At 35.7% G+C, this 10865-nt stretch overlaps 1 protein-coding gene across 1 annotated transcript; it reads right to left on the bottom strand.

Moving 5' to 3' along the window:
- Positions 1-6699: 6699 nt before the first annotated feature.
- On the bottom strand, positions 6700-10633 carry Ku80 (X-ray repair cross-complementing protein 5 Ku80). The gene is made up of 6 exons (XM_017611345.1): positions 10434-10633; positions 10246-10341; positions 9947-10191; positions 9765-9890; positions 9000-9681; positions 6700-8944 (listed from the first exon to the last, which is right to left on the bottom strand). The coding sequence occupies exons 1-6, from the start codon at positions 10446-10448 to the stop codon at positions 7994-7996; spliced, it is 2115 nt and encodes a 704-aa protein (XP_017466834.1). The 5' UTR covers positions 10449-10633; the 3' UTR covers positions 6700-7993.
- Between the last annotated feature and the right edge of the window lie 232 nt (positions 10634-10865).

The raw sequence follows: 10865 nt of genomic DNA, 5'->3' as shown, positions 1-10865 counted from the left end.
GTCTGCATTTTTTTCATTCGCAATGCAAACTTAAAATGGCAATAACTTGACAAATAACCTTATCTAAAAAAACGGTATACAGAACCGTAACATACTACTTAAAATTAATTTTACGTGTCTCGGCGTTTTTTTTGTGTAATTTTAGCGTCGTCACAGTGTTATCATCAAAATTTAGCCATAGCAATGACATTTTTTTATAAAACTCTTAGGAGGTAGGATCTCCAGTCCGACAGGGCTCGTAATTCAAGCGGACTATGTCCTCATTTGTAACGCAGGATACCAGTAAGAGTACTTCAAAGGCCCCAGAAGGCACGCCATTTTGGGTAGAATTAAGGGTACCATAATATACACAATTAAGTCAGTGCATTTTTATAGATACGCAGGGATTAGTCCAAGAGAACAGCAGTGCCCAAGGCAGCAACAGTCCGGGAGGTTATGCCTGCTTCGACATTTACGGGTCTCATCTGCCGTGAAGCGCGTTCGCGGTAGGATCTAGAAAATTTAACCGTTACCCTATAAACTGAACAGCTACAGTTTAAGTTATTCAGTTTTATTAAAGTCCAATTAATAAGTTATTTATTCAAGGCAGGTAGCAACCAAGAACTTTAACAAAGCGATTGCAACAGTAAAAAATTTTTTTTTTTATAAATTTTTCGATTACTTTTTAAATTACTTTGAGGAATGGAATTCGAAAAAAATCAATTAAATTTTCGATTCCTTTCAAAGGAATTGAATACAAAAATTACATTACTAGCACGTAATTTACTCCAATTACAATATGAGATTCCTTTTAAAATTACTTCAAGGAATTGAAAAAGAATCGATCGACCTTTGCTGTGAACTGAAGGAATTGAATGCTAATTACAATTACTGAGGAATGTAATTGTAATTGTAATGTAATTCTATTTACCCAGCTCTGGTTTTGTATGGGGAAAATTAAAGGCATTCCATCTTACTGTAATAGTATTCAAATAAAACTTGCCTTGGAAACTGACGGAAAATATATATATTTTTTAAAAACGACCAATTTTTTTAATACAAATTTTTTATTATAGCTTAACATTATTGTAACCAATAGAGGTGTGTTGTAAAAAACACATAAATAGAAGTTCACAAAAGTTGATATAAAACTATTCGTCTATTTAAATAAGTAACTTATTACTAACATGTTTTTTCCGAGGGTATTCGGCACAATTCAACAATGTTGAATTGCTGTGCAACTTCGTCTCTTGGACCGCAGCTATCAATATACCATGCCTTCTCATGAAGACGGTTATCTCCTCGATCTTGCTCTGAAGTCCGTTGCAGTTAAATTGAAGGAGCTTCATGTGGTTCGGGAGACGTGTGGGGTGTAGGGATGTGTGGTCTTGCCGCCATTAAATGTGTGCGCTCCTGTGGAGGTTGCCGCCCTGTGGTGGTAGTGGGTGGCGTCACATGCCCTAAAATGGCACCAGCCAAGGCAGGTGTTGCACTTGACCAGATGTGGGCACTACCACAAACAAGCGTGAGCTAAAAGTGAGAATGTGTTAGTGTGCCTAATTCTTTTTGCATGTTGTAGTGTTCTCATTGCTGCGCTCTCGCTTGTATACGTACACGCGACGCTTACGCTCTTTTAGCACCTGCTAACTCTCTGCCCATCAGTGCACTTGACTGATGTCACATTACGGAATAACCTGGTCTGACATGCCGTGCAGATTGTAGGACGAACCAGTTGTTGGCGGCGGCGTGTGGACGGTGGTGCGATTGCGTCTGTTATGTGGTCTGTCGTGGTTGTGGTGTGGTCTATTGTGTTGTTATGTTGTGTGTTGAGCTGCTCAGGTGGACTGGGGTTAGCCGTGGAGGGTGCTCTGTTTGAACAGCAGGGGGGCCACAAAGGATGTGCTCCACTGCCGACGTGTCCGTAGTCCTGAGCAGACTCTGAGGTGACTCCACCCCTCGCAAGCATTGCGACTCGATGCCAGCCCTGAGCAGAAGAATACGTAGCAAATGTAGCCTCCAGGGACGAACAACTTCTGAGATACTTCGCCGACCTAAACGGGGTTAGATATAACCCCGGCGTTTCGTAATCCATTCCGGTGTATTTTATTTAAAGGAATCCAGTCTGTTGCAGTGGCGATAAAAAAAAAAAACAATTAAAATGTAAACAAAGAACAGCTGTTTCACTTTCGCCGCAATTGACAAATAAAACGAGGTCTTCGCTTGTCATTATTGACTGTGCATACCTATAACTACAGTTGATGACACGATAATGACAATTGATCCGTGACAATTGACGGCTGTGACAACACCCGAATAGGGCTGTAAATCCTGCAACTTCTGACTAGGAACAGTTGCTCAGTTACTCTCTCAAAATTGTTCCCACCTACAGCTCAATAAGAACGACTTCCTGTAAGTTCTGACTAAATCCTGTAAACCGGACTGCTATTGGAACAGACTAACTATTTCTTACTATGTCCTTGTGTACTAGAACAAACTATATATTTCTCTCAATCGTGATTCTACCTTGTTATGTCTCGGTGGCGCTCTCCTCAAAGTTTCTCACATTTGGCGTGTACATCGCCATGTAAAAAAAGACAGTTGAAAGCATTGAGTTGGGATAGATCGAGAACCAGTACCGCCTCTTAACCAGCTAGTTCTGAACTAGCGCGATTTACTGCAGGGCATGAATTGAACCCGAGACCAACAAATTGGTAATAGAAAACGCATCCATTTATCTACAGTAGCTATTGACGCAGCAGGGTAAAAATTAATTGTTGAATTTATTTTCAAAATTTTGATTTTATTAAAATTTCAAATATCGAAGTTTCACAAAAAAAAATATTCTGAATACTCCCGGGGAGTTTGTTCTCCGGGAATTCGTTTCTCCCGAGAAAGAAATCTTCCAATTATTAAATCCCAACGAGTAGCATTTTCCTGAAAATTTGGAAGGAGGAAATTCGAACTTCGAGAGAGCTGTTTGACACTTTTTGGCAGCTCAACTCCGCCATTTAAAAGAAAAATCCTCAGCGAATTTTCATTCATGATAGGAGGAAGGGGAAAAGAGAGAAAACTCCCAGGGAGTTTCTGTTCAGAATAGGGCTGATAATAGGGGTCTTCCCTTAAACTCGTGAAGCTCGTAAATTTACAAGCCTCGTAAAAGAACTGCCAAAATTATATGGAGTTGTATTTACGAGCCCCTCGTAAAATTACGAGGCAAATTTCATGTGCAAATGACCTCGTAAACTTCAGTGTTGCCGAGGAGCGGAAAATTGTATACTAAAATGTATTATATAAAGGCCAGTATGCAGCTCTCCAATTGTGTCACCAGCCTCACTCTTTCCTCAAGAAATAATGGAACGGGCATATATTTCTGTTGCAAGCATGGGTTGCCTTGTGCTCTTTATTCAAAAAAAAAAAAAACTTTAGAAAACGGTAGTAGAAAGCGTAGCAAATTTCTTAAGAACTGCGTACTGCCTCAAGAAAATTTTACACAAGAAAATTTCTTAGCCATTTCTTGTACGTCATTTTATATATAGTTTTTGCTTTTCTTGAGAGCTGCATACAGGTTTTAATGTTGAAAACAAATGAAAAATAATATGTGAATTAAAAGAACGTATTTCATCCACTAACTGTACTAACATGGGTTTTCTGTTGATTTTCGGCTTTTTTAATTTTATTTTAGCCAATAGTGATAGATACTACGTTTATACGCACGTATTATTTGCAAATAACAATTTGCAAAATGGTAAACTTTGCCGTATAAACGCTGAGTTAATTTTTTATTTGCAAATAAGCGCAAGACGCCGCCATTCTTAGGTTTTTCTTCTTCGATGGTCATCTTATTGCCTTTTTATAATCAAGACGTTGCCATTTTTAACTTTATTTTCTTCTTCGATGGTCATATTATTGCCTTTTTATAATCAGGCAATATAAAAAAAGAATTTTTCACCATCGAATAAACAGTGAGTTAGGTATTTGCAATTATTTTTATTTGCAACTAGCTTACGTATAAACGTAGTAAGAACAATATGGCGGGCTGTTAGGGAAAATACTACGAAACAGAAACTGTTTCACAAAATCGTGGTTGATCTGTCAAACAGTCACTTTACGCACCTATTTACACATATTCACAAAGGGGGCGTTCCCATAAAAGCCTCGTAAACTTACGAGTTTTACACAGTTTAAGACTTTGCTTATTAATTATTTACAATAAAAAAGGTTTTTTAAGCTTTTATATAATAAATGTCCGAACTTAAATTCTTTAGAAATTTTTAGTAAATCTTTTTTTACGAAAAATGCAAAATAAGCTTGCAAATCGCAAAAAACCTTAAAATCCAAAATGGCGGAATGTTCCATGTGAAATTTAGGGGCAAGACTGTGGATCCATTATCTACGTGTCAAATAGAAGTAAACTGCATTAAAAGTTCCCTACTACACATTTTTTTTTACTTCGTATTAATTTGATCTAAGTTTAGTGGGCTATTTAGTAGGCCTATATCGAGTCGAATAAAACACCTTAATCGTTTATCTTCTGTGCCAACTGAAGACAGTTGGACATTCCAAGTCAAGCCGTCCTTCCCCGTCTGGTTTTTCCATTACAAAGGAGACCTTTCTCTATCTCTGCTACCAGCATCGTGATCAGCGTTGTCTACCCCTTTCAGAGCTGAAGCGTTTGTGTCCATTCGTACGATATGACCGAGATAGCGGGTCGCTGTATTTTAATCCGCTGCACTATGTCTACGTCGTTGTAAAGCTCAAATAGCTTATCTATGAGGCACGGTGCACATTAGAGCGATACGATATGCGATGCGATGTGCGATACGATACGCGATGCGATATGAAATGCGCGCAGTGCACACTAGAGCGATGCGATACGCGATGCAATACGCGACGCGACATGCGATGCGACACGCGATACCATTTTGTGATAGCTACACAAACTTTTGTGCCCTTATAAGCTTGTAAATGAGTTAAATGAGTTGCTTCTCAACCGAGTTTTGACCTTTCGAATGATGGGTCTATGTTTATATCTAAAAAATTTAAGAGAAAAGTATGTTTAATATCGAGTAAAACTGATGTTTATTTTTACAAAGTCGGCTAAAAATTAAATGAGATATTCAAATTTTCATGACAAATTATTTCAGAATATTGCGTTCACTACAATGAGAAATCGGTGAAAGCTGAATTAAAAAAAAAAGCTTAAGCAAAAATTTTTGAGTTGTATAGCCAAAAATATTATTTTTCTCATGAAAGGTTTAATAACTTAGTCAGATTTGCCCCGATTTTTTAAATTAAAAATCACTATATATCAAATTTTAATATTCCATCAATTCAGCAGTAGTTGCTTTATAAAATAGTGCGTGAAAACTTTGTCAAATTTGAAAAAAAGACGAAAAAATTAACACAGAAAGTACACACAGATCTCTTAAGTTTTCTAAAAGTTTATATACATATATCATTCGAAAGGTCTAAACTCGGTTTATAGTCAACTGAGTTACAAGCTTATAAGCGCGGAAACCCGTTTTTTTTAACAGTAAATCAAGGTTGTGTGGGTGTTTGACAAAAATTTCGTATCTCGATTCTTACTTCACTCGGCAAAACCTACCTGAAAAATTACATGACTTACCAGGTATTTTTACTTCATTATTTTTTTGTAGCATTGTATAATAGAGCACACAAATTTGTACTTTCTCTGTTTAATTTAAAAACTCCTTAAATATAATAAAATAACACTCAAGAAAAAAAACATATAAAAATATAACGAATAATCAAAAATAACTACCTACATACATACATCATTTTTTAGTATTTGTTATTATAACTGATTTCTTCTTTTAATGGTAAATCAGATGATTATTTCTTAATTGTTTCTAATTACACGGATTACTAATTATTTGAATATTTGAAACAAAATAGTTAATCATTAACATTTAAACAAACACCAAATCTTATATAATATAATATGTTTAAAATTATTGGATTCTTTAAATTTTTTTAAAGATGTGAAAACAAAGGCAAATAAACCATCATCAAAGAAATTCGTTTATGCATTTACCTGTGTCCTTGACCTCAGATGCTATATTTCTCCATGTCAAACTAGTTTGTCTGTTGTACAGTCGTTTTTTTTTTTGTATAGTTTCATAAACCTGGGTTTTTTATTCAGCCTCATTGCGTAGGTCGTAAATTAGGCTAAATTGTACGACTCGACAACAGTAGCATTGTCTATTGTCGTAATGAAATAAGTAAACGACCAAAATCGCCGAAAACTATACAGTGCTGCCAAGTTTTTCCGTTTTAATACACTAGTCGAGTGGAAATTTTAGGCAATGACGTGCAATTTTCGATACGATTCGACTCTCGAAAAACGACTGGCATTCGACACGACTCTCGCAATGAGGGTGATTAATTCGACTAAAAATAAATTGAGGAAGATGCTTCCGTCTGTGAAATGGTCATGCTTATTGCAAAAAATACGGCGCAATACCGTCACCTCGTTCAGAAAACCGTGTCGCACGTGCGATACGCATGCGATATTATTATATCGCAGCCGTATCGCTGTCGCGCAAGTGTGCACAGTTTTCATCGCTTCCTACCAATTCCCACGTACTCAGCATGTCGATGTCGCATTCATATCGTATCGCTTATCGTATCGCTCTAATGTGTACCGTGCCTAACAGGCACTATTTCTTCGAATTTCCTCTTCAATACTTGGCCTTAAAATAATATCGGATGCTGTATATTTATCTGCATTTTTGCTTCACAGCCTTATTATTATTAACAAAAACAATTTTTTTCAATTACAATATTATACATACATATCGATGGTCCTGTGCAATAACGACACACTTCAATATTCAAAAAATAAAAACTGTTACTACTGTTAAGTGGCTAATGTCTCTTAATCCTTGTCGAACAATGTCTAATCTTTTGTACTCACTTTAGAAATCCTTACTACTTATTTTAGAGAGGGATGGAAATGGATTAGACAAGGGTTACAGACAAGAGCCACTTAACAGTAGTAGTAGTAGCGTAACAGTTTTTGTGTTTTGAAATTTAAATTGTGTCGTTATTACACAGGACCATCGATATTTATGGTAGACTGCATCACTCCCCATACAAAAAAAAAAATCGGGAATTATAAAATCTATTATATTTTAAGACGTCCACCAATATATTTCGGAAAAATATTAAGACTTGCGAGAGCTGGGCCGATTTGAAAATACCTGCAAAAATGGAGTTTTTTATGAAAAAAATAGTTTCTTAAAGATTTAAAAAAATGCCCTCAAAAGACAAAAAGGTATGAGCTTAAAAAATTCGCATACAAATATTTTTAAACAATTTTTCAACGGAATTGTAATAATGAGATTTTTGGTGCTGTTTTTTTTTAACTTTTTTCAAAGATTTGTATAAGAAAAGCTTGAATAACTGAACCCAAATTCTTCCGATTTAGACTTGTGAGGTGTCATTGGAAAGGAATTTTCTCACCCTTTTCCTTTCTTTGCTAATTAACTCATTCAAAGCATGAAAGGATTAAGAAGTGTTGGTATTTGAAAAAAATTAAAAATTGGCACAAGAACGACTTTTTTTTGACAAAAATGAAAACAGTGGGAAAATACCTTTCTACTGATATCTCATATGTCTAAATGAGAATAGTTTTGGCCCAGGTATTCAAGTTTTTCGTAAATCAATCTTTGAAAAAAGTAAAAGCATAAAAAATCTCATTGCGATTCCGTTGAAGATTTTTAAATATTTTTATACAGATTTTTTAAGCTTAATCTGTTTTTTCATCTGAGGGGACTGTTTTTCAAAAAGTTCTTTAAGAAACAATTTTTATTCATAAAAAACTCAATTTTTGGAGGTATTTTCAAATCTGTCCAACTCTCGTAAATCTTAATATTTTTCGGAAATATTTTGGTGGACGTCTTAAAATATAATAAATTTTGTAATCCCGGTGGAAAAACGGCACTTCTTTTGGTGATGCAGTATACTGTATAGTTTTTGTGAAGAAGCGTTTCTAAAGTTGTTCAGCCGTTTCGTAGCTATGTAATTCATAAAATTTATCAAGTGAGCGCTTACTCTCTAATGAATCTGTCCTAACAAAACAAAGCCCTAAATCATTTTTAACAATTACATTCTGCCAAAAATCTTGAAGCTCATTTTGCAGCACTTTTTCTTTTACTTCCCTTATCCACTTATTGTAATCATCAAATGAATTAAAGTCATAGCACTTCTTACGATAGATTGTTAACGCTTCTTCCATTTTTTTATAATTTACGCTGCCTTTGCTTTCAAACAAGAGCGCCCAAATAACGTTGCGCATTTGTTGTGCATACACTTGAAACTTCGCATCTCGTTCTGTTCGATTCCGTATTTGTAAAACATTGTATTGAACAAGTTGGCGGAAATCTTCGGCAGGTGCCTCCTCACTAACTTTATCGAACGACAGAATTAAATTGCTCTCTGTCGAAGTGCTCGCAGAACTATTACTGATTTCCGATTTCACTTTTAGTTTTCCGCTTGTTGGAACCTGAGGCACATTTTCCTCTAGCGGAAACAACGACTTTATGGCGTTAGCCGCGCACTTTGCATTCTTTTCTCGAAGTTCCGGTACTTTCCAGAATATTTCTACAAAATGTTTATCCTCTAACATTTCAGCGAACCTTTCATCGTCTTCGCTGGCATTTGATATTATCTTCCTCTCTAAAACATCCATAACATTCTGCTCGTAAATGTGTGGTAATGAACCGAAAGGAAGCAAATCAGGCTGGTATGTGTCACGGGGATCATCAGACACTTTGGAATGCAATGATAGGTCCATTGAATCAATCAAATTATCTATAGCATCGATTTGCTCATTCGTGGATTCTGTTTTTGGAGTCCTTAGCAGTGGAAATTGAAAGTATTGATATTGGGAATGATAAGCAATCTCGACCATGGTTAGTGATGCTGGTCTATCGGGATGTAGCTGAAAAAAAAACAACATGCATGTACATTGAGAAGTAATGAATCAGTCATGTTACCTTATTTGGCAATAGTACCACCATCTTCGGTGTATTGAATCCGATGCTGTACACTTTGCAGCAGAGCATCGCGATTTTTGTATTGATCATGGCACGTACTAACGCGTCAAGTTTCTGTGCCGACGCGATCATCCCTTTTTGATGCACAAGCCAGTATAATGAATCGCCACAGAAATATTCTTCGGGTATAGATTCACGTTTCATAAAACAGACGAATTTCAAACCTGGTTCAAAACGTTCTCCATCATCTTTCAGCGATTCGTCAAATGGAATAGGTGTGGAACCTAACATGTAGCCTTCGATTAGCTCAGTTTCGGCTGGTTCGATTTCCGTGCCACGAACAAAAGATTTCATTTCACGCGAAACGAGCTCATCGTCTTGACCCCAACACTTTTTTAATTTTATATTACTTTCGTCTTTCATGTAAATAACTCCAGATATCTTAATTGTGATTTCTGATCCAATCGTTAACTTGCTGTTCCAAACCCATGGCCTTTTGTTAGTTATTTTGAATACACAACGCTTTGCTTCTTCGAAATTATAAAGCTTTGCGCTGCAGTCTGTAATGAGTTGTAAGGCATAATCCTCATTTTTAAGTTGTTGTTTACCCTTATCGCAATCACGAAATTTTACTTTGGGCTGACCGCTGATTGGATTATCGACGTATTGAATGTTTTGAGAACTAATGAAACATATGTATGTAGAACATAAACATTGAGCTATAGACATATTGTTAAAATAAAAATATGTTCCAATTAAACCTACATAACAACTAGTTCGACTTCTGTTTGCGCTATATTTTGTACGATAACGTCATACATATCATACGTATTTGGTGCATCATTGAAATCATAAAAGAACAAAATTCGAGATCTTTGAAACTTGAAGCATCTGTAATAAATTAGTAACAATCAGTTTCACTAATATGGGAAAGATGAAGCTCTTACTCTTCGCCCCTTTTTAACACTTCCATTGCGACTACCAATGCATCCAGCCATTCACCCTCATCACAGGATTCTTCGTTGACAAATTTATAGAAATTTAAAAGCAATTGCCAAGTAGGACATTGTGGATTCTGATACTGTGTTATGTTATTATAACCATCCGGAAAAACGTGCTCATTTACATCATTCAATGTTTTTTCTGTACCAAGCAGCACAAATGATACGAAGTCCTTTTTGCCAGCGCAGATCTGACATAGAAACAGTAGTATTTGATTTGCATGATTTTAATGATTGTTATTTACCTTGTCTTTCAAAATATCTGCAACTAACTTTACTGATTTTAATTTTAAATCTTCACTGGAGGATGGGCGAATGTCCAGGACAGCTACAAGATACTCCTAAAAGGTAAACAAATTATATGATTTTGAGTTATCGTCATTTACACATGTATATGAAGTTATGGCTCATAGTAAGAACTACCCCGCTTTACCTTATTTACAGCCATATTCAGATGAAATTAAACACAATTGCAATTGTTAAATACATATATGTACCGAATTTCCAATATTATTGTTTTCAACCCGTTGTGAAATTTGGCCCGCCACAAAAAAAAAATTTGTGATTTTCAGGAAGATATGACTCGATAACATCATCCGAAACAATCGATTTTTTCTATTTGTAACTGGTATTGAGAAAAAAGTTTGCGAAAGCGGGTCCGTCAGCTGAGCGTTTGTTTACATCACAAGCACCACTATTTTACACTTTTATTCAAGTAAAGAAGAGTTAATTCAACATGACAACACATTTTAAAGCATTTTGTTGCATCAATTTACCTAAATTGTGCGTTTAAATTGGCTGACAATAATTTTGGTTTTCGTTGTTTTCTTTGATTTATTTAATTTTCGCTCGTTTTCCAGTGAAA

This window comes from Rhagoletis zephyria, unplaced genomic scaffold (assembly GCF_001687245.7).
Source record: "Rhagoletis zephyria isolate East Lansing unplaced genomic scaffold, Rhagoletis_zephyria_1.1 Rzeph_scaffold_00397, whole genome shotgun sequence".
Lineage (NCBI taxonomy): Eukaryota > Metazoa > Arthropoda > Insecta > Diptera > Tephritidae > Rhagoletis > Rhagoletis zephyria.
The sequence above is the reverse complement of the archived record's forward strand: the minus strand, read 5'-3'. Positions and strand labels throughout refer to the sequence as shown.